Source organism: Bufo bufo, chromosome 10 (genome assembly GCF_905171765.1).
Source record: "Bufo bufo chromosome 10, aBufBuf1.1, whole genome shotgun sequence".
NCBI classification, from domain to species: Eukaryota; Metazoa; Chordata; class Amphibia; order Anura; family Bufonidae; genus Bufo; species Bufo bufo.
In genome coordinates, this window is record NC_053398.1 from 53,020,075 (window position 1) to 53,045,471 (window position 25,397).

A 25,397-nucleotide genomic window follows, 5' to 3' on the forward strand; every position below is an offset into this window, starting at 1 on the left:
AGGACTCATTCTAGCCACTTCGGAATAGAAGCATGCCTTCGCAAGGCCAAGGATGTCATCTTTTGGCCACACATGGGCCCAGAGATTATAGAGGCAATAAAGAACTGTAATACTTGCAATGAGTATATGCGTAAACAAACAAAAGAACCTCTGATGACTCACAAATTGCCCACTCTACCCTGGAGCAAACTAGGCATGGACTTATTTTCCTTAACAGGACAAGATTACTTAATAATTGTTGATTATTATTCAGATTCTGGGAAATTTATTTAGTTTCTGATACCACCTCTAAAACAATTATAGATTGTTGCAAAGGCACATTTTAGCAGACATGGAATTCCCTGATTCTGTATTACAGATAACGGACCACAGTTTGTCAAGCTCAGAGTTTGCACGATTTTGTAGAGAGTGGGAATTTGAACTCTTAGGGCTCTTTCACACTTGCGTTCTTGTCTTCCGGCATAGAGTTCGTCGTCGGGGCTCTATGCCGAAGAATCCTGATCAGGATTATCCTAATGCATTTCTGAATGGAGAGAAATCCGTTCAGGATGCATCAGGATGTCTTCAGTTCCGGAACGGAACGTTTTTTGGGCCGGAGAAAATACCGCAGCATGCTGCGCTTTTTGCTCCGGCAAAAAATCCGGAACACTTGCCGCAAGGCCGGATCCGGAATTAATGCCCATTGAATAGGCATTGATCCGGATCCGGCCATAAGCTAAACGTCATTTCGGCGCATTGCCGGACCCGACATTTAGCTTTTTTCTGAATGGTTACCATGGCTGCCGGACGCTAAAGTCCTGGCAGCCATGGTAAAGTGTTAGCGGGGAGCGGGGGAGCAGTATACTACCGTCCGTGCGGCTCCCCGGGCGCTCCAGAGTGACGTCTGGGCGCCCCAAGCGCATGGATCATGTGATCGCATGGATCACGTCATCCATGCGCATGGGGCGCTCTGACGTCATTCTGGAGCGCCCGGGGAGCCGCACGGACTGTAAGTATACCGCTCCCCACGATCCCCGCTCCTACTATGGCAACCAGGACTTTAATAGCGTCCCTGGGTGCCATAGTAACACTGAACGCATTTGGAAGACAGTTCCGTCTTCAAATGCTTTCAGTACACTTGCGTTTTTCCGGATCCGGCGTGTAATTCGGCCACGTGGAGTACACGCCGGATACCGGACAACGCAAGTGTGAAAGAGGCCTTACATCATCCCCCATATCACAGTCAGTCCAACGGTAAAGCTGAAGCTACTGTAAAAATAGCAAAAACACTCATAAAGAAAGCTAACGAGATGACAAGGATATCTGGAAAGCGGTTCTTGACTGGAGAAATGCCCCATCAGAAGGCACCAGCAGTAGTCCTGTACAACGGCTATTGTCAAGAAGGACCAGGACTTTACTTCCGACTGCTCAGAAACTGCTGTTTCCAAAGGTTATAAAAGGAGTGGTCGAGAACCTAACTGAAAGACGCAAAAAAGCAAAGGCATATTATGATAAGGAGCCAAGGAACTTCCCGAACTAAGCATTGGTCAGCCAGTGCGAATACAACCATCACCGTCGTCAACAGATGAAATTTGGCGACAAGGTATTTGTTTGGGGAAAGTTGCTCCACGATCTTATAAAGTGGAAGCAAATGGACAGTTGTACAGAAGGAATAGGAAGTTTCTGAAGACTGCAGATGACAAATCTGACATTGAAATAGTGAAGTGATTACACCAGGTACATCTCCGATGAGACAACTCCCGAAGAAACAGGGATGGATGATCATATGCAACAATGTGAAGCTCCTGCCACACCAAGACGTACTAGAACTAGGGTTATTAGAACACCAACAATGATATAAGGATTTTGTATTCTAGATACATTTATAAAAAACATTGTCACCTTTGGAATGTATTGTGGTATCCAATCATCTTATGTTATATATTACTTGATTTCACAAGAAAGGGAGGATGTTAGGAGTTATACATGTTAACATGTTTACTGCCACCTGTAGGCTATATAGATATGACAGTTGTTAACCTTTGTCATATTGTTTGTGTCTGAATAAAGTTTGTTGAATTACCTCACATCGCCTCAGGAAACATTCCCAGCCCAACCTCCAGCAGCCTCTAGGCTGCTCCCACACCAGTGTCTCTTGTGGGATAGTGGTCTCTCAGCCCTCCCGGCTCAGACCACACAGAGCCACTCCAGCCTTCTGTGTGCAAGTCCCCCAAAGTCCAGGCTATTGCCTAGCTGAGACCACACTGACAGAGCCTCACCAGGCCTCTGTCTGCACACTCTCCGGAGTGAGACACACCCAGGATCCAGTAGCAGGATTAAATAGGATCCCTGGACATGAGCATGCCCTAAGTCCCGGACTGGAACCTGGGGAAACACCACCTCAATGTTCACATTGCCACACCACGCATCAAAAGATAATGAAAAATATATACTCTTTATTACCACTTTATACTCTTTATACACTTTATTACCGAACACTGCGATGTGCTGACCATTGCGATGCTTGAGCCGAACTGGTGTTCGGCCGAGCATGCTCGATCAACACTACATCTGAGCAGTTTATGCTCCGATGCTGTCCTTTGTCCTGCGCTGAATCGCGCAGGGAAAAGGCATTTTGTGGAGTTCCGGTGACATACCGGGCTATCCTGTGGGCTGCCAGGCGGAGTTTTCTGCCCCAGCAGTGAGGCCCGGTGATGTCACCGGCACTGATGGGCAGGCTTTAGCGCTGCCCCTAGCCTGTAAAACGTCTAGGGCAGTGCTAAATCCTGCCCATCAGAGCTGGTGATGTCACCGAACACACTGCTGGGCAGAAGCCTCCGCCTGGCAGTGTGTTATAGTACATAAAAGAGCCCTTGCCCTGCGCGATCCTGCGCAGGGCAAGGGAGAGCATCGGAGAATGAACTGCTCTAATGCTCATGTCAGGAAGGCCTACCTGGGTGAAATTATGGGTTTGTCTAGGTTCTGCTCTGAACCCGGACAACCCCTTTAAAGTGTGAGACACATTATATGACATTCTTGTGGTGTAAGATGCCGTGCGGGGGATTTATCAACCTGGTGTACAGGAAATCTGGCAACCAATCAGATTCCACCTTACATTTTTCAGAGCTTTGGGAAATGAAAGGTGGAATATGATTGGTTGCTATGGGCAATTAAGCCAGTTTTCCTTTGCACCAGTGTGATAAATCTCCCCTAGTATATGACATCAGGGGTTTTCCAGGTCTCCTATATTGATGGCCTATCCTCAGGATAGGTCATCAATAAGTGATCGGTGGGGGTCCGACTCCTGGTAGCCCTGCCAATCAGCCTTTACTAGGACAGTAACGTCTCATTCAAGTGAATGCACCTGAGCGACAATACTAAGCACAGCTGCTATACAATGGAAAGAGCTGTGCTTGGTATAATTCAAGGAGGATGCAACACTCACCGGAGTGCCATGGCCTCTACAAACAACTGATTGGGGGGTTCCAGGGGTCGCATCTCCACCGATCACATATTGGTGACCTATCTTGAGGACAGGTTGCCGATAGCATCTGTAAGGAGAAGTTGTTCAGGGCAACCCCTGGGTTCCTCCCCCTAACGGTAAAAAACCCACTGAGCAGTCTGCAGTTTCACCACTGCTCAGTTACAGTCTGCTTCTGCTACAGCGCCAGGAAACGGCATGGTCCTGTGACCACTACGACCAATCACAGACCTCAGTGGTCAAAGCCACTTGAAAGGTACATCACTGCTGTGACCACTGAGACCTGTGATTGGCTGCAGTGGTCACAGGACTAGGCCACTTCCTGGTCCTGTAAGGACTGGGAACAGTGCAGCGGTGGGACCGCAGACAGGTAAGTGTTTTTTTTTTATAAACAAGGAGAGGGCCCTAGGGGTTGTCAGCTCTAAGGCCAAACAACCACTTTTGCATCATTGCCCATAAACCTTTAGCTAAGCCCATGGTGGGAACACCCCTATTGAATAATAGTTTCGTATTCTGCCGCTACTCAATATAGACAGAATACAGAGCTTTAAAAAACACCCCAAACTTGCACTTCTCAGCCGTGTACGGAGTACAGACTCTACACTTTATGAATGGGGCCGCAGAGAAAAGAGTACAGGCAGGAGCGCACATTTCTGCTCCTGCCTGTGCCCCCCGAGGTTTACCAAATGCTGGCATAGCACATGGGTACCCTGTAACAATGTGGTATGCCAATGTGGTATATCAGCGGCTCCTGCCAGTGCCTGGTTCGCGAAAGCTAAGAGTCCTGCATGTCAGCTCTTAGCTTAGCTAAGCAGGCACAGGCAGGAGCCGCTCCGCTCAGCTGATCCTGGCCAGGGGCGTAACTAGAGGTGACTGGGCCCCACAGCAAATTTTTGTATAGGCCCCCCCCCCCCCCCCCCGTGTAAACCCCGCTCCTTTGGCACGATCTAGACCAGACCAGGCTGCCACGCCATCCTTTTCCTATTATATATATTATATACATACACACACACCCTGTCATCTAGTGTCATTCTATCATACTGTTGTGGGGGCCGTGTCAAAGTCTTAGGCCCCTTTGACACGGGCGACTTTTCCGCACGGGTGCAATGCGTGATGTGAACGCATTGCACCCGCACTGAATCCGGACACATTCACTTCAATGGGGCTGTGTACATGATCAGTGATTTTCACGCATCAGTTGTGCGTTGCGTAAAAATCGCAGCATGCTCTATATTCTGCGTTTTTCACGTAGCGTAGGCCCCACAGAAGTGAATGGGGCTGCTTGAAAATCGCATTGCATCCACAAGCATTGCGGATGCAATGCGATTTTCACGGATGGTTGCTAGGAGATGATAGGGACCCGAACTTTATTATTTTCCCTTATAACATGGTTATAAGGGAAAATAATATCATTCTTAATACAGAATGCTAAGTAACATGTGGCTTGAGGGGTTAAAAAATAATAAAATATTTAATTATTCACCTCATCCACTTGATCGCGCAGCCCGGCTCGTCTTCTTTCAGGACCTGGCAGGAAAAGTACCTTTGGTGACGTCACCGCGCTCACAACGTGGTGAGCGTGGTGACGTCGGAGCAGGTCCTGCTGAATGAAGATAGAAATCTTCTATCTTCATTCAGCAGGACCTGCGCCGACGTCACCACGCTCACCACCAGGTTGCTAGGAGATGTTGTTTGTAAACTTTTAGTTTTTTATCACGTGCATGGAAAACGCATCAAAACGCATTGCACCTGCGCAGAAAAAACTGAACGCAATCGTAGACAAAACTGACTGAACTTGCTTGAAAAAAGGTGCGAGTTTCACTGAATGCACCCTGAACGCATCTGGAGCCAACCCGTATCGTTCGTGTGAAAGGGGCCAGCCATTCCCGTATTGCGGACCGCATATGCGGATCAGCAATAAATGGGCACCCTTCTGTGTGCATTCCGCATCACGGATGCAGACCCATTCACTTCAATGGGTCTGCAAATCCGGAGATGCGGAAGGGTGCGAAACGGAATCACGGAACGGAACACTACGTAAGCACTACGCAGTGCTTCCGTGGGGTTCCATTCCGCACTTCCGTTCCACCAAAAGATAGAACATGTCCTTTTTGCAGAATTGTGCTTTCCTGGGTAATATACCCGGAGAGGTGAACATGACATCACACTACACTGTATGTACAGCACAGTATGACCCCTGCTGTAGGATAGGCGCCCATTCTATGTATTGCTGCAGGGCTGACACCGACTGTAGTCTGTCCCCATGATCTGAGCCCCTGGTAACCAGTGGAGTAGCTAGAAATGACTGGGCCCCACAGCAAATTTTTAAACGGGCAGGCAGGCGTCATACAGTGGCATTTGATTCTTTAACATACATGTGTTTTTACTGGACTATGATGTACACGATACAAAAATGCAGTACTCCACGTTCTTGTATCCAGCACAATCCGGTAAAAAAAATGGATACTTTTTTTTTTTTGCAATGAAACTCTCTGGTGAACAGATGTCACTGTCATGGCATCAGTATGAGGCATCCGAATACGTTTTTTTTGTATATATTAAACAGATGGGAAAAACGTGATGTGAACCCAGCCTTAAATGTGGGACAGAAATGTGATGTGAACTAGCGGTGCATTGTACAGTTGTACCGTACTCGCCTGCTCCCCGCCGCTCCGTGATCTTCCAGTCCCCATTCTGGCCTCATAGTGGTGTCCCCAAGCTGCACATGGGCGCCCAGAGGAGTGTGGCATCAGATGGATAGGGGGCCTAGAGGGCAGGGCATCAGATAAGTAGGGGGCCCACAGGACAGGACTGGAGGGGGCTTCTGAAAGGACAGCAGATGAATGCAGCTGGGGGGGAAGGGCAAAGGACAGCAGATGAATGCAGCTGGGGGGGGGGCAAAGGACAGCAGATGAATGCAGGTGGGGGGGGGCAAAGGACAGCAGATGAATGCAGCTGGGGGGGGGGCAAAGAACAGCAGATGAAAGCAGCTGGGGGGGGCAAAGGACAGCGGATGAATGCAGCTGGGGGGGGGGGGGGGGCAAAGGACAGCTGATGAATGCAGCTGGGGGGGGGGGGGCTACATGAGATGCAGGACAGCTAGGGTTGGCAGGGATAAGCCTGGAATGTATGGGCTCCTGATAGTGACAGGCACAGGCTCTTCTTTCTGCAGCACTTCCTGTCTCCCCTCTCCCTCCTGTTACTGCCGACTACAGAGCAGTCTCTGTAGCATAAGCTGGGCTGTACTAATAGTTAGGAGAGGGAGGGGAGACAGGATCTCCCTGTAGCACACTGTACTGAGCCCTGGCTGCACTAATCAGCAGCCAGGCTCCTCTATTAATGGTCCGTGCTGATGGGCGGGGCTTAGCTCCCTGCTCTGCTCCTATGACATTCTAAAGAAGCAGTGAAGTGAGTGTAGAGGGGGGTGTGGCCAGTCTGACTGTTTACTACTGCTCCGGGCCCCTTGTCAGCCCGGGCCCGAAGCAGCTGCTTCCCCTGCTTCCCTGGTAGTTACGCCACTGATCCTGGCACAGCACATTGTTACAGAGTACACATGTGCTATGCCAGGATTTGGTAAATCTCCAGGGGCACAGACAGGAGCAACAATGTGTGCCCATACTCCCTGCGCTGCGGCCCCATTGAGAAACTGTAAACTCCGTACACCGCTGAGAAGTCAGAGGTGTACAGAAAAGTCAATTTTAGGCGGACAGGTAAAGGTGCGCTGTAGGGGGGAAAACTCTATTAACAATACAAAAATCCTTAATAAAGTATATTACAAAAAGTGTTATTATGGCATTAGGGACATTTTAACTAAAATGTAATCAAAAGTTTAGTTACTCTTTAAATAAGATCTGTCAGATCTCCTGATGTGCCTATTTGAGCTAATACTTGCATTCCACATGAAATAAAAATTCTTGTATGTTTCAATATCAGACTTTTTGCTCTTGTTTTGCAGTCTCTGCTTTGTTTGATGCTGGATTATTTTGCAACAAATTAGCAAAATGTCACATAAAATATCTATGGATTTTTCAGTCTCATGTCTAGTCATATTTATTACAAATGTCCCATCAGTCTGTACGCCATCGGGGGACTGGGGTGATAAATCTGGCTAAAAATGTAGCTCCGCCCACAGAACATCTGTCTGTCCTTTATTAAACGCAAACTGGCACCCATGACACAAACCACTCTAAAAACTGCCAGATACATCATAAATTTGATGGAAATGCCAACTTCACCCACCAAACAGGCAGAATCACTTCACGTTTCTGCTTCAGTGCCTCTGTGTTTTACTGTTCCTCTCTTATTCCTTCTGAACATTTATTAATAAATTGAAAACTGGGAGATACCATTCCCCTTTTTGTAGGGGGCACATCCCTGCATAGTCTGACACTGTCAGCAATGCTTGGACAGTTTCAGAGTATGTAGGGACATACCACCACCAGGCATACACGTTGGTAAATCTGTCAGGACTGATGTTCTGGCCAATGCCATGCCCCCATCACTACCTCCACACTCCAGTGTATCGAATGCAGAGCAAAACTGCCCATCCAACTAAATATTGTCGCGCAGGCGTTTGAAAAGTTGCATAAAGGACCTTGTAACTTTTTTTTATGCCAGAAGCAGGCGTAGAGCCGTTCATAAATGACCCCACATTCGTATGCAGATGAATGCTATAGATTTGGATCTGGCTTCTTAGGCTACCTGCACATGGGTGAACACACATAAGATCCGCACAAATTTCCGTGTGGATTTATGTGCGTTTCTGCAGCATAGCTACACCAAAATCCGCAATGGCCGCTTTCAGACGAGCGCATTTGCAATGCGTATAAAGTCCGGAATTAAAAGGAACCTGTCACCGGGATTTTGTGTATAGAGCTGAGGACATGGGTTGCTATATGGCCGCTAGTACATCCGCAATACCCAGTCCCCATAGCTCTGTGTGCTTTTATTGTGTAAAAAAAACGATTTGATACATATGCAAATTAACCTGAAATGAGTCCTGTCCCTGACTTATCTCACGTACAGGACTCATCTCAGGTACAGGACTCATCTCAGGACAGGACTCATCTCAGGACAGGACTCATCTCAGGGACAGGACTCATCTCAGGGACAGGACTCATCTCAGGACAGGACTCATCTCAGGGACAGGACTCATCTCAGGGACAGGACTCATCTCAGGACAGGACTCATCTCAGGACAGGACTCATCTCAGGGACAGGACTCATCTCAGGACACGACTCATCTCAGGACAGGACTCATCTCAGGGACAGGACTCCTCTCAGGACAGGACTCATCTCAGGACAGGACTCATCTCAGGGACAGGACTCATCTCAGGGACAGGACTCATCTCAGGGACAGGACTCATCTCAGGACAGGACTCATCTCAGGACAGGACTCATCTCAGGACAGGACTCATCTCAGGACAGGACTCATCTCAGGGACAGGACTCATCTCAGGACAGGACTCATCTCAGGGACAGGACTCATCTCAGGGACAGGACTCATCTCAGGACACGACTCATCTCAGGACAGGACTCATCTCAGGGACAGGACTCATCTCAGGGACAGGACTCATCTCAGGGACAGGACTCATATCAGGGACAGGACTCATCTCAGGGACAGGACTCATCTCAGGACAGGACTCATCTCAGGTACAGGACTCATCTCAGGGACAGGACTGATCTCAGGACAGGACTCATCTCAGGTTAATTTGCATATGTATCAAATAGTTTTTTTACACAATAAAAGCACACAGAGCTATGGGGACTGGGTATTGCGGATGTGCTAGCGGCCATCTAGCAGCCCATGTCCTCAGCTCTATACACAAAATCCCAGTGACAGGTTCCCTTTAATGTAACGGAATCCGCTGCTAATGTTAATGAATGGAGCTATTCACATGGGCGATTCATTTCCGTCAGTATTTGAAATCCGCAGCATGTCCGAGTTTTGTGCGGATTTGTTTCCAAATACGCCCATTATAGTCTATGCAGTGCATAAATAATGAAGGAAGGAAGAAATACACATGTAAATACTGATGACAATACTGATGTTATATCATCAGGATCCTGAGCCAGAATACTGACGGATTTCAATACACTTGTCTGAAAGCAGACAATGTCTAATTGCGGTTTTTGGTGCGGATTTGATGCGGTTTGGCTACAGATCTCACCGTTCCATTGAAAAGGGTGAAATCCGCAACTAAAACCCACAAACATAATTGACATGCTATTCGAAATCCGCATGGCAGATCAATTTCAGCACGGAAAAAATCAAATTTGAGTAATCTCATACACTTTGCTGGTACTGTACTACACTGCGGTTTTTTCACACGTGAATCCACGTTGAAAAAACGCACGTGCAGGTGGCCTTATACAATAGCAATTGCTAGGGTTCAGCAAATCGGGTTCGGATTTCTGTTTTCGAACCTAATTCGTTAATTATACGGGCTCCATCTTACTGTAAAATGTATGTCCTCTGCGGAGGTCTTTCAGACGACAGTTTGTTTATTAGCACAATTTACTGTATTGAAATCCAAAGCTACTAATTACTAAATCCGAAGTGAGCTTTGGTACTGGCTGGTACCTCGGGACCAAAGCCCACTTCCATCTCCTATTATAAACTGTTTTAAAAAATGCAGATAGGAATGCAGTAGTAACTCACCGAAGGCCTCATGCACACGACCATTGTGTGTTTTGCGGTCCGCAAATTGTGGATCTACATAACACGGATGGCGTCCGTGTGCGTTCCGCCATTTGCGGAACGGCACGGACAGCCATTGATATAACTGCCTATTCTTGTCCGCAAAATGGACAATAATAGGACAGGTTATATTTTTTGGGCGGACCACGAAACGGAGTGCTGTCCGCATCTTTTGCGGCCCCATTGAAGTAAATGGGTCCGCATCCAAGCCGCAAAAACTGCGGCTCGGATGCGGATTAAAACAATGGCCGTGTGCATGAGGCCGAAGTCTCACGCAACCTCCGGCGATCCAAACTTTGCTCATACGGAGCCAATACATTTTAATGCTATATGGAAACAGCATTAAAAATGAAGGTTTTGAACGAATCGACTTCGGATCTATGATCCGAATGTCTATTGGCTCGAGCCTAATTTTAATGAATGAAATACAAATTGTTCTGAATCTTTTCCCACAGATCTATATATCAATCTTCTCAGCTCCTCCATAACCTGCTGCCTGCAGATTGCCCTGCATTTCACGGGGACAGGTTCCCTTTAAATGAGGGGGCCAAGTATTTTATTAGCCTCTCAGGCTGACAAGCCTCTTCAGATCTAGGCGGCACCCAGCAGAGGACACTACAGAAAGCAAGCAGTGCAAGCACATACATTAGAGAGAGGACTGCAGATTGCTACAGACAAGGGGGGAGGGCGACAAGGAGTCAGAGACAGGATAGAGACATCCAACCTCCTGCAGTAGGGAGGGTCTGATGGTGGAGAGCCAGGGCCAGCCTGCTGAGAGACAGCCCCAGGGAGGGTCTGAGAGACTGCTAGAGCAGGGAGGAGACTGCAGCAAGAACAACGCAGCCCAAAAAAAACTACCTGGAAGGGTGAGACTGCCAAAGCTGCAGCATATTACACACGAGAGACCCTCACTAGTGGCCACCAGGGTCCTCAGCAAAGGTAGGTGGCAAAAAGTGACCCCTAAACGGCTTGAGAAGGACCCTCCCTTAGTTGTGATATTTTTAGTTTTCGGGGGAGTGTTCACAGGGATGGGACAGTTGAGGAAAGTTTTACAAGACTGTGTTTTGGTTGCCAATAAGTTACATAAATAGGTATTTTGCAACTAAGATGTATTGATCTATAGACCTCTGCATGGTAATAACTGCCATAGGTTTCATTAACACTTTGTGGTACTGAACGTCTGGATTGCACTATTGTCGAAAGGCCGAGTTCACACTTCAGTTATTGTGAGCCAAAACAAGTAATGAAGCCTACACAGAGATGAGGTATAATGGAAAGATCTGTGTTTTTTACCTGCCCCTGGTTCACAATAGCTGATGGAAATAACCGAAGTGTGAATTCGGCGTAAGGGTGCGTCCATGCGACTTTATAAGATTTGCTGCACGAATATTCGCAGTGACAAATCTGCAGCATTTCAGTCACGTGTGAATATGGCCTTATAGCAGTGACTTCCACCTCTATAGAGGAGGACAAATTACTAGTGCCGCTAGTCATCTATATGAAGAGAATACTTCATCAGGACTAGCACTGGCGGGCTATATAATTTTTTAAAGGGGTTGGTCACCTTTTAGGGAGTTTTCTGGCCAGACCTGCAGAAGCTGGGTCCTGGCTCCTTCTCTCCCTGACTCTCAACATCCGCTTTGACGCTGCTGCAGCCAATCACTGACCACAGCGGTGCTCCCCTTTGGTCAGGCTGGTTGGTCATGTGCATGAGGGGGGGCAAATCACTACAGCGTCAAAGCAAATGCTGAAAATGAGGGACCCAGATGAGGTGGACAAGGCTAGGGACCAAAGGAGTAGGTAAGTATGCTTCCCTTTTGCCTTTAGGGGCTCATGTGCACAACCGTTTTTTTTTTTTTTCCACATCCATTCCGCGGCCCGACAAAAAAATACCGAGATGTACTTTTCCGCAAAAAATGGTTCCTGCTAACAAGCCCCCTAGCACTGGGTGCAACCAGATCTTCAACTTTCGGGTATTGTAATAGAAATTCTGGTGGCGGACATTCAGTCTGGTGTGTCGCTGGATATTTCCGCTTTGGAGCAGCAGTGAACCTCCCTAGACCTCATTAGACTCCTATTCCCAAAATCAGAGTTTCGGCCCGGTCTACAACCAATCAGATGACTTCTGTAAATGTAAACTACAGTCTGGTTGCTATTAGCAACTGCCCTAGTTTTCACACACAATACAAAAGTGGGATATTTTTACGTATATATTTGTAACAGTGGCGTAGCTAGAAATGACTGGGCCCCACAGCAAATTTTTGAATGGGACCCCCCTTCCCCAGTAACTTTTTAGCGACCCCTTTCTTTCATGCCGCCCCCATTCCTGTGGCCAGTAAAGATCGCTCTCTCAGACCAGGCCGGCAGCTGTTCCATCCATTTTCTATACTGTCACTGTATATCATTTCATTGTGTAATACTGTTGAGGGGGCCCTGACCAAATCTTTTAGTCCTTCTGGGTCAGGGCCCCAAAGCAGCCGCTTCCCCTATAGCTACGCCCCTGATTTGTAACTTTACATAATCCCGTATATAGAGACGTGCTGCTCAGATCAGGCTTCTTGTTCTACAGTCATTTACGACCCTTTGATGTAATATTATGTAAAAATGTTCTCAAATAGTTTTTTTATGTTCTTGTACGTTTTCATGTGTAATTAAAATAAGACGTTAATACATTAGTGGCTACATGGAAGGTAAAATACAATGAGGCCTCATGCCCACGGCCATTGCCTGTGTTACGGTCTGCAATCTGGAAGGTGCGATGCGGAACGGAGGTATGGAAGCGCTATGGAGTGCCTGTCCGTGCCTCCGCACTGCAAAAAAGTACTTCATTCACAGACTACGGACCCATTCAAGTTGAGTGGGTCTGGATCTATCTGTGGAATCCGCACGGATTTTGCCCATGCATTGGGGACCGCAAATTGCGGTCCCCAATGCACAGAACGACAGATGAACGACCGTGTGCATGAGGCCTAAATCAGACATTTTTCATTGTAGTGTCGCCAGTTCTGTTGTGCCGTTTCCCCTGTTATTCCTCCTAGAAACTTTATGAATAAGTTGACAACTGGCTGTTAACCATTCCCCTTGTCAAAGTGACCTCTCCCTACAAAGTGAGATACTGTAAGCACTGATTGGGCAGTGTCAGGCTGTGCAGGGACATGCCTCCAACTGGTTACACTCAATTTTCAAATTATTCATATATTTCTAGTAGGAATAACAGAATTTTAAGAACACGTGCTACAGAATTGTTATATTATAGGGAAACAGAATAACTTACTAACACATTCATGTCATAGAAAGTTATCCCCTATCCGCAACGGATGGAGCGGTTTGTCGGAAATGAGCGCCGTCGCTCCATTCATTTCTATGGGAGCACCGGAGATGGGGATTGGCCGTAGCCTTGAGCATCGTAGTGATGACGTAAATGGAAGGTTTTATAAAGTTCAGTTTAGCGTTCCTGGATGCTACCGTCTGACACCCCTGAGGGAGCCTGGCTGTCGGCTAGCGACTGCTGACATTGTGGTAGTTTGTATTGCAGTGTGACCTCAGGCAGACGGACCTTATACAATCTTTACACGACACATTTTCTTTTTCTGACATTGTACTATATGTACAGCTTGACTGCACTCACTGGTTGCACTTAGGATTTAGATTACGAATAAAAGTGAAGCTTTATTAGATAGGTTCCCCAATTAGTTTTGTACATATTAATGATAGGTGGTAGATTTAGGTATTTTTAGCCCTAGTGGCTTTTTTTGTGGAGATGTAATGTGCTAGTACCGTACGCCTGTCTGGGCCATACAGTGTCTTAGTCACGTTTATTGATTTATTGGCAGCTCAATTCCATTTAAGTGAATGGGCGTGAGCTGCAATACCAAGCACTGCCACTATACAGTGGATGGTGCTGTGAGGAGGAAGCAGCGCTTGGAGGAGCAATGTGGCCTCTTTAAACAGCTGATTGGTGGTGGCCTCTCCTCGATTCCCCCGCCAATCAGATAACAATGACTTATCCTGAATACAGCCCATCAATATTGAACTCCTTGAAAATCCCTGTCCCTGGCCAGACATCTTCAATAGCTGTCAGCTGAACACTCATTTGGCTGATAGCAATTTCTGAAGACTTCTCCATATAAATGAACAATCTGAGGGCAGTAAGCCACTGCCAGACACCTCCGGTGGCCACTTTTCTCCCTTGAGAACAAAATATTGGGCAAATTGAAAGAAAAAACGCCCAATCCTATTCTTCACCCAACATCAGTAACAAAAGTTTGGCAAACATCTCTTACATTAGATGGTCGCCTGGCAGTTTTGGCTGGGTATGTAGGGACTCGGCCCCACGGTAGGTACTGAGAGGTCTTCAAATGAAGTTTGGAAGCTTTATTAGGAGAACACATTTGCCATCAAAGTCAGATGGGTGTAGGTCCCTCCTGTTTAGGTAATGGGCCCCCAAAGTGGAGGAGACCACACCGCACATGCGTAGAATACTCTCCATTCATCGCTAATGGTGTTCCAAAAATAACAGCTTTTTTCAGTCCCATAGAAATGAATGGAGAGCGCCTTACGCCAGCGCGGCCACCTCTCCGCTCACTGCTATGGGACAGGCGGGAATAGCTGAGCCGATCTGTGTATGATTCATTCTCTTTTTCTTAGGATATTCAGATTTTATGCATGTAAAATGAGTGACGCATGTGTTTCAGGAGTAGACTTGGATCTGCTGGAGAGTCAAGATGTCTGACGAAGTAATTGTTCCAGTGTACGCCACAGGGATCTCTGCTCAGCTGCAGAAGCAACGGGACCACGAGCTTGGCATTGGAAAACATGAAAATGCTGTGAAGTTTTTAGGGCAGGATTTTGATCGGATCCAGCAAGAATGTTTACAAAGTGGAACTCTCTTTAAGGATGAGACCTTTCCTCCTTCTGCTTACTCACTGGGGTTTAAGGAGCTTGGTCCAAACTCATCGAAGACCTATGGAGTTAAATGGGTCCGTCCTACGGTAAGAAACTGTATTAACTTTCATTTTACAGTCCCAGTATTCAAACCCCAACATTCAAATTTGATTGTGTTTTTTTTTGCTTTCTACAAAAATACTGTGACCATTGAAAAGTCTACATACATTGGTTTAATTTTTGTCAGTTTTATAGTGGTGTTTTTTTTTTTGTTTTTTTTTTGGGGTGGGGGGGCAGGGATTCAAGTGTCATTTGTATCAAAATAGTATTTTTTTCTAGCATTTTTTTTCTAGCATTTTACTGTAGAATGTCAAAAAACAGGAAAAATGCCTGTATAAAATGATGCAAATGATAAAAACCACCACTAAAACATATGTAAAAATGCTTAAAGGGCATCTGTCAGCAGATTTGTACCTATGAGACTGGCTGACCTGTTACATGTGCACTTGGCAGCTGAAGACATCTGTGTTGGTCCAGTGTTCATATGTGCTTGCATTACTGAGAAAATGTATGTTTTAGTATATGCAAATGAGCCTCTAGGAGCAATGGAGGCGTTGCCATTACACCTAGAGGCTCTTCTCTCTCTGCAACTGCTGTGTCCTCTGCACTTTGATTGACAAGGCCAAGCATGATGACGTGTACAGTGCAGAGGACGCAAAAGTTACAGAGAACGCTGAGCCTCTAGGTGTAATGGTAACGCCCCCGTTGCTCCTAGAGGCTCATTTGCATAAATAAAATTACAATTATTTTTCTCAGCAATGCGGGCACATATGAACATGGGACCAACACAGATGTCTTCAGCTGCCAAGTGCACATGTAACAGATCGAACAGTCTCATAGGTACAAATCTGCTGACAGATGCCCTGTAAAACTCATAGATCCTATAGAGCAGGAATGGCCAACCCATCCACAACTCCCAGCATGCCCAGACTGCCTACAGCTATCAGTCTTCAGCAGGGCATGGTGGGAGTTGTAGTTTTAGAACAGCTGGAGAGCTGCAGGTTGGCCACCCCTGCTGTAGGGTTAGAGTACAGATGTGCTTATCCATGTAAGTTCATTTAAATGCCCCGATGTACAGGATTCTTACATTGATCTCTGAATATGAAGTGCATCCATATAGATGGCACTGAAAAAAAAAAGAGACCCGCCCTACAAGCCAAGTTGCCTGAAATCTTCACCCTATATTGCATTGTGTCTATGTTTTAAAGGGATAATCTGGTCATTTGAATTTTGGACCCCCGCCAATGCTTGACATGTTGCTCCATTCATTTCAGGGGCCCTGTTAAGTATGGGGTCTCCCTTCTTGTGATCGGCGGGGGACCCTCACCTATCTAGAAGTTTTCTTCTATCCTGTGGATAGGGGATAACTTCAAATTACTGGAATATGCCTATGAAATTGCTAAATTCTCTGTGATGATAAAATATTTTCCTCTGGCAGAATGCCAGGAACTGAAGGACAGATATGAACCATCACACCACACCCATGTAATATATGCAAACTGCTGTTTCTCACCAAGTCCCACTGTAGACGGACACAGGCAGTCTTGTATAGGACTTCTTAGTTATGTACAGTCGTGGCCAAAAGTTTTGAGAATGACACCAATATTAGTTTTCACAAAGTTTGCTGCTAAACTGCTTTTAGATCTTTGTTTCAGTTGTTTCTGTGATGTAGTGAAATATAATTACACGCACTTCATACGTTTCAAAGGCTTTTATCGACAATTACATGACATTTATGCAAAGAGTCAGTATTTGCAGTATTGGTTCTTCTTTTTCAGGACCTCTGCAATCCGACTGGGCATGCTCTCAATCAACTTCTGGGCCAATGCCTGACTGATAGCAACCCATTCTTTCATAATCACTTCTTGGAGTTTGTCAGAATTAGTGGGTTTTTGTTTGTCCACCCGCCTCTTGAGGATTGACCACAAGTTCTCAATGGGATTAAGTTTCCAGGCCATGGACCCAAAATGTCAACGTTTTGGTCCCCGAGCCACTTAGTTATCACTTTTGCCTTATGGCACGGTGCTCCATCGTGCTGGAAAATGCATTGTTCTTCACCAAACTGTTGTTGGATTGTTAGAAGAAGTTGCTGTTGGAGGGTGTTTTGGTACCATTCTTTATTCATGGCTGTGTTTTTGGGCAAAATTGTGAGTGAGCCCACTCCCTTGGATGAGAAGCAACCCCACACATGAATGGTCTCAGGATGCTTTACTGTTGGCATGACACAGGACTGATGGTAGCGCTCACCTTTTCTTCTCCGGACAAGCCTGTTTCCAGATGCCCCAAACAATCGGAAAGAGGCTTCATCGGAGAATATGACTTTGCCCCAGTCCTCAGCAGTCCATTCACCATACTTTCTGCAGAAGATCAATCTGTTCCTGATGGTTTTTTTTGGAGAGAAGTGGCTTCTTTGCTGCCCTTCTTGACACCAGGCCAACTTCCAAAAGTCTTCGCCTCACTGTGCGTGCAGATGCGCTCACACCTGCCTGCTGCCATTCCTGAGCAAGCTCTGCACTGGTGGCACTCCGATCCCGCAGCTGAATCCTCTTTAGGAGACGATCCTGGCGCTTGCTGGACTTTCTTGGACGCCCTGAAGCCTTCTTAACAAGAATTGAACCTCTTTCCTTGAAGTTCTTGATGATCCTATAAATTGTTGATTGAGGTGCAATCTTAGTAGCCACAATATCCTTGCCTGTGAAGCCATTTTTATGCAACGCAATGATGGCTGCACGCGTTTCTTTGCAGGTCACCATGGTTAACAATGGAAGAACAATGATTTCAAGCATCACCCTCCTTTTAACATGTCAAGTCAGCCATTTTAACCCAATCAGCCTGACATAATGATCTCCAGCCTTGTGCTCGTCAACATTCTCACCTGCGTTAACAAGACGATTACTGAAATGATCTCAGCAGGTCCTTTAATGACAGCAATGAAATGCAGTGGAAAGGTTTTTTTGAGATTAAGTTAATTTTCATGCCAAAGAAGGACTATGCAATTCATCTGATCACTCTTCATAATATTCTGGAGTATATGCAAATTGCTATTATAAAAACTTAAGCAGCAACTTTTCCAATTTCCAATATTTATGTAATTCTGAAAACTTTTGGCCATGACGGTAGTTACGCTTAAAGGGGTTGGCTACTCCTGTACTGCTGGTAGACTTTCCTCAGGATAGGCCATCAATATCTGATCGCCAGGGTTCCAACACCCTGCAGCTCCACAAACCATAAAAAGTAAAGGAGTGGTTGAAATTTTTTTAAAAAATGGTGCCATTCCTCTGTTATTCCACCTGGAAATATATGTATAAATTGGGTGCTACCATTGCCCTTGTCGGTGAAGCATGTCCATGTATAGTCGTGGCCAAAAGTTTTGAAAATTACATAAATATTGGAAAAGTTGCTGCTTAAGTTTTTAGAATAGCAATTTGCATATACTCCAGAATGTTATGAAGAGTAATCAGATGAATTGCATGGTCCTTCTTTGCCATGAAAATTTACTTAATCCCCAAAAAACTTTTCCACTGCATTTCATTGCTGCCATTAAAGGACCTGCTGAGATAATTTCAGTAATCGTCTTGTTAACTCAGGTGAGAATGTTGACGAGCACAAGGCTGGAGATCATTATGTCAGGCTGATTGGTTTAAAATGGCAGACTTGACATGTTAAAAGGAGGGTGATGCTTGAAATCATTGTTATTCCATTGTTAACCATGGTGACCTGCAAAGAAACGCGTGCAGACATCATTGCGTTGCATAAAAATGGCTTCACAGGCAAGGATATTGTGGCTACTAAGATTGCACCTCAATCAACAATTTATAGGATCATCAAGAACTTCAAGGAAGGAGGTTCAATTCTTGTTAAAGAGGACCTTTCACTAGTTTAAAAACTAACTATATCAGTGGGACTCCCAGGCTATGAGCTGTGCGCTACGATTGGCCAGCGCTGCAGCAAGGGACAACCCTAATACAAAAACTCCACCCAGTACAACAGAGGAAGCTGCAGACACCGGAGCCTATACCGGGCGAACGGAGCGGCGCCCAGACATACTAGTAAGTGCAGGGGGACCCCTGGGCGCCGCTCTGCCCACTGATATAGTTAGTTTTTAGTTTTTAAACTAGTGAAAGGTTCTCTTTAAGAAGGCTTCAGGGCGTCCAAGAAAGTCCAGCAAGCGCCAGGATAGTCTCCTAAAGAGGATTCAGCTGCGGGATCGGAGTGCCACCAGTGCAGAGCTTGCTCAGGAATGGCAGCAGGCAGGTGTGAGCGCATCTGCACGCACAGTGAGGCGAAGACTTTTGGAAGATGGCCTGGTGTCAAGAAGGGCAGCAAAGAAGCCACTTCTCTCCAAAAAAAACATCAGGGACAGATTGATCTTCTGCAGAAAGTATGGTGAATGGACTGCTGAGGACTGGGGCAAAGTCATATTCTCCGATGAAGCCTCTTTCCGATTGTTTGGGGCATCTGGAAAAAGGCTTGTCCGGAGAAGAAAAGGTGAGCGCTACCATCAGTCCTGTGTCATGCCAACAGTAAAGCATCCTGAGACCATTCATGTGTGGGGTTGCTTCTCATCCAAGGGAGTGGGCTCACTCACAATTTTGCCCAAAAACACAGCCATGAATAAAGAATGGTACCAAAACACCCTCCAACAGCAACTTCTTCCAACAATCCAACAACAGTTTGGTGAAGAACAATGCATTTTCCAGCACGATGGAGCATCGTGCCATAAGGCAAAAGTGATAACTAAGTGGCTCGGGGACCAAAACGTTGACATTTTGGGTCCATGGCCTGGAAATTCCTCAGATCTTAATCCCATTGAGAACTTGTGGACAAACAAAAAACCACTAATTCTGACAAACTCCAAGAAGTGATTATGAAAGAATAGGTTGCTATCAGTCAGGAATTGGCCCAGAAGTTGATTGAGAGCATGCCCAGTCGAATTACAGAGGTCCTGAAAAAGAAGGGCCAACACTGCAAATACTGACTCTTTGCATAAATGTCATGTAATTGTCGATAAAAGCCTTTGAAACGTATGAAGTGCGTGTAATTATATTTCACTACATCACAGAAACAACTGAAACAAAGATCTAAAAGCAGTTTAGCAGCAAACTTTGTGAAAACTAATATTTGTGTCATTCTCAAAACTTTTGGCCACGACTGTACAATGTGACGCTGCTGACAGTGTATGAACACAGTCTATTAACAAGGGGAAAGCTAACGCCCAGGTGTCATTTCCAGGGAGAATAACAATGAATGCCTCAAGATAGTGAGGTATGTGATTATTTACCAAAACAGACTTGTCAGGAGTGGTGACGGGTCCTCTATAAAGCACTTGTCATTTCATCCATCAGTTCCACCACCAGTCTGTCTGGTTTTATGGTTACATGCAATGTACTGGGGAACAGGTATTAGGCAGGGGTGTAGTTAAAGGCTCATGGGCCCTGGTGCAAGAGTTCAGCGAGGGGCCCCCCCTTCCCTCAATGCTTTGTTGCAAGGGGCAGGGGTGCACATAGCCTTCTTGCTGCCTGAGGCAAAAATTGAAACGGCACCTCCCAAATTTTTAACCTAACCCCTTCCCTCCAGCCAGAGAACTACCTTGAACATTCTGGACCCCAGTGCAAAATCTCTAAATGAGTTCTCCCAGCCTGCACTTTCTATAACACTGGTGTCTTCTTATGTGGCACAAGGGTCTTTGGGCCCGGTAGCGACTGCCACCTCTGCACCCCCTATGGCTACGCCCCTGTACTAGGGCTTTATGTGAGTTCTCTGGTATACAAAAGTCACAAAATGTTAGCGACAGCAGCAATTTTGTGCAAAAAATTGCAATGTTTTAAAGGTTTTTTGCCTCTCACAGCATTTTAAGAATAAAAGTGGATGGAGTTTGGCAAAAGGAGGTGGGGTCTCCATAACCTGATATATTTCGGGTCATTTACATCAGAAAACTAGTGTAAATTATACCTGAAATCTACACCGGCCTGTAGCAGGCGGTGCTTTCCGTTTCAGGTGCACACAAAGGCCAAAGATGCGACAGATTTATTAGGACGAGTGCGCATCTTAATAAATTTGTTGCATGTTACTCCAACTGACTTATGAGGCGCCTTCCATAAGTAAATGTGCCCGCTGGGCCTGAAGTCAGCCATACACGTTAGATAAATGATGGCCGAACCCGTCAGTCATCTAATGTGCTTTGAGGCCTCTTGACTCTCTCCGAGGGCAGATGGGTGGATAAGTATTGGGCAGTTGGATTTCGACTGCACCTTCCTTTTATTCTGATAGACCTAAGCCAGGTGTCTGATAGCCGACTACTCCCCTGTGCATGTGTACGATGGGGGTCGGCCAGAGGAGCGTTCGGCTGGCGGTAGAGATGAGCGACTTGATCAAAATTCAACCCGAATTGATGAAGTGCTCCGATCACCTGTTAAAGTCTCTCTCCATTCTCTCTCCTCCCCCTGATTCCCCCAAATCGAATCACACAAAATTCAAATTCAGTAGTATCAGAAATTTTGGGAAAATTTGAGCTAAATTTTTGAATTTTAGAACCAATTCACTCATCCGTAGCTGGCAGCTTTTGAATGTGCAGCATTTCGTTGTAATATGTGTAGAAAAACAGAAATACAGAAGTGCTACATTTACTAGAGAAAGGAGACCGTGACTAATATAGTCCATGGATGGAGTGATTTCTTCTTTTTTTTTTTTTTTTTTTTTTTTTTTTTTCCCTTTTCAATAACATGTTGTCAAAACAAAGCACAATTCATTAGGAACGACTGAAAGACGGGTTTAACCATGACGAGTGCAGCTTTCCCCTTAGGGCTCATGCACACGATCATGTGTGCCCCGTGCCCATATTGTGGACTACAAACAGCCGGCCCACAATATACGGGCATCGGCCTTGTACACTCCTTATCACGGATATGGACCCATTGACTTGAATGAGTCCGCAATCCTCAAGATACAGCGTGGTGACGAGCAGAGAAACGTATCAAAGCGCTTCCGTGGCATTTCGGTCCGTGCCTCTGCACCTCAAAAAAAAATTAAAATAATAGAACATGTTCTATTTTTTTGCAGTGCGGACCATCTCTTGTGGATCGCGAACCCATTCAAGTCAATGGGTCCGCATCTGCATTCTGCAAATGGTGTGCACATGGACAGTGCCGGTCCATTGCAGACTGCTATTTGCGGTCCACAGCACGGGGCGCACACCCTTAGAGTGGGGGAGGCAGTGCTTGCCTTGTGAATGGCACAGTACTAGTACCACGGACCGCGCTCTGGGCCGCGGAACAAGGCCGTGTGCATTTAGCCTTAAGGATCAAATTGTAAAGAGCACTGGTACCTAAAATAAGTGGGAAGACTCTACCTCATGCACACGACCATTGTTTTGGTCCACATCCGACCCGCATTTTGCCGCTTGGATGCGGACCCATTCACTTCTGTTCCGCAGCCCCGCAAAAAAAAAAATATAGAACATGTCCTATTCTTGTCCACTTTGCACTTTTATCCTAGGGCGGAAGGTTCCGTTCCGCAAAATGCGGAACACACACGGCTGGTATCAGTGTGGTCATGTGCATGAGGCCTAAAGCTAGTTGCACACTAGTGTCAGAGATCTGCCATGATATACTGCACAGAGGGGGCACAACCCAAGGATTACAGAATAAAAAGGGTTTTCCGGGAGTTTTATACTGATGACCTGTCCTCTGGATAGGTCATCCGTATCTGAACCTGGGACCCACCAATCAGCTGTTTGAGAAGGCATCGGCACTCATAGTAGCATCGCCGCTTTCTCTCAGCTCACCAAAGCACAGCGCCGTACAGCCTATTGTGGCTGTGCTTGGTATCGCAGCTCATGCTCATTCACTTCTATGGGACTGAACTGTGCCTAGGCCATGTGACTGTTGAACATGATGTCACATGATCTAGGGAAAACTGAGAGAAGGTCGCGGCACTACTGCCAGCGCTCAGGGCCGTCTTTAACGCGGGGCAAAAGGGGCAGCTGCCCCGGGCCCAGTTGCTCCTGGGGGGCCCAAGGAATCGTCTCCCTTCCCTGTTCCTCTGATAGTTTGCAGGCACTAGGCCTGCAAACTATCAGAGGCCGATGCAGGCGGCGCGATAACGTCATCGCGCCGCCTAAGCTGTACAGCACGGGACACAGGCCGGAAGAGACCTGCATCGCATCGCTGCCAGCCTGATAGGGGTAAGTCTAAGTGTTTATTTTCTTTATATGGTACTACTACTGGCACATGATTGGGGGGCATCTATGGTGGCACCTGTTACTGGCACATGATTGGGGGGCATCTATGGTGGCACCTGTTACTGGCACATGATTGGGGGCATCTATGGGGCACTTGCTACTGGCACATGATTGGGGGGCATCTATGGGGGCACTTGCTACTGGCACATGATTGGGGGGGCATCTATGGGGGCACTTGTTACTGGAACATGATTGGGGGCATCTATGGGGGCACTTGTTATTGGCACATGATTGGGGGGAATTTATGGGGGCACTTGTTACTGGCACATTATTCGGGGGCATCTATTGGGGCACATCTTACTGGCACATTATTGGGGGGCACTGTGGGGCATCTATGGGGGCACTTTTTACTGGCACATTATTGGGTGGCACTATGGGGGCATCTATGGGGGCACTTCTTACTGACACATTATTGCGGGCACTATGGGGGCATCTACTGAGGCCACAAAGAAGGGGTATTTTATATCCCCCATCCCCTCGCTTCTACTGAGGCCACAAAGATGGGGTATTTTATATGGTGGGCTCTGTATAGGGGTATTTTATACTGGGGCACATTATGGTGGGTACTATAGGGAAGCGGAGAGAGGAATACTATGGGCTTATCTATGGGGGGCACTAAGAGGGGGTATTTTATACTTACAACTGGTACATTATAAGGAGAATTATTACTACTGGGGACATTATGATGGGCTTTATTACTACTGGGGGTCTATGGGGAACATAGTATGGGCACTATGGGAGCATTATTACTTCTGGGGCACAGTGGGGACATGTTGGGGGCACTGTAGGAGCACTATTACTACCATGTGTGCTCTAGCAGAGAATTATTCCTATTGGTGGGACTTTTGGGAGCACTATTACTGTGGGGGCACCTTGGCACAGTATCAGATTACCACAATTATTTTTGGGGGACGTTATGTTTACACTATTAGTGTCAGGGGCACTATTTGCTGGGCGCAATTATTTTAGGGCACTGTGTGCCAATAATTATTGAAGGGCACTATCTGCATGGTACTACTATTATCAGAGGGTTTATCTGTTTCTGCAGTATAGTATTGGGGATCTCAGCGGCACAGTATTGGGGGTGGTAGGATGATTTCTACAGAAGATGGGAGGATGATGGAAAAGTAGTAAACTAAGATTTTGTTTGTCAAACTGCAGAGACGAGAAATGGCTGAAAAATGGTGCTCGGGTCTGTTGGTCTGAAAGGAGAAGGGGAGGAAAGAGAACATCTACTTCAAAGAGACGTCACTGGATGTAAGAGGTATGTGCGCTGTATTACCCTGTATGTAGGGGTGGATGGAGGGGTTAGTAGTACAGTACTATCTGCACATTGTAAAAAAGAAAAAAGTAATCTGCAAAATACTATATACAGTAGGTGTTTGTGAGATTGTGTTTTCAGCACGACAGCGTCGCGCTGATACTCGGCGATGTGGTGCCGAGATCTCGCACTCACTGGGATAGCGACAGCACATCCCAGCAAGCGCGTCATAGAAGCGACGGGAGATCCGACTTGGATTCCCGCCAATTCTACACGTGTGCGGCGTTTGTTATGAATCCTGAGGGGGAAGTCCCCGCCGGATTTTAAATAAAAATCCGGCCTGGGTCCCGCCCTCAGGAGCATACCGGGCCCTTAGGTCTGTTATGGGTTGTAAGGAGAGCCCCCCCCTACGCCGAAAAAAACGGCGTAGGGGTCCCCCTACAATCCATACCAGACCCGTATCCAAAGCACGCTACCCGGCCAGCCAGGAAGGGAGTGGGGACGAGCGAGCGCCCCCCCCCCCCTCCTGAGCCGTACCAGGCTGCATGCCCTCAACATGGGGGGTTGGGTGCTCTGGGGCAGGGGGCGCACTGCGGCCCCCCCACCTCAGAGCACCCTGTCCCCATGTTGATGAGGACAGGGCCCCTTCCCGACAACCCTGGCCGTTGGTTGTCGGGGTATGCGGGCGGGAGGCTTATCGGAATCTGGGAGCCCCCTTTAATAAGGGGGCCCCCAGATACCGGCCCCCCACCCTAAGTGAATGAGTATGGGGTACATCGTACCCCTACCCATTCA

At 46.7% G+C, this 25,397-nt stretch overlaps 1 protein-coding gene across 1 annotated transcript in view; it reads left to right on the forward strand.

Annotated features, from left to right (window-relative positions):
* The first annotated feature begins 10,922 nt into the window (after positions 1-10,922).
* CAPN1 (calpain 1) overlaps positions 10,923-25,397 on the forward strand; it is an 89,004-nt gene continuing 74,529 nt past the window's right edge. Inside the window, exons 1-2 of the mRNA XM_040410133.1 lie at positions 10,923-11,097; positions 14,853-15,149. Coding sequence (XP_040266067.1) covers positions 14,883-15,149 — 267 coding nt within the window. The 5' untranslated portion in view covers positions 10,923-11,097; positions 14,853-14,882. The remainder of the gene's footprint in view (positions 11,098-14,852; positions 15,150-25,397) is intronic.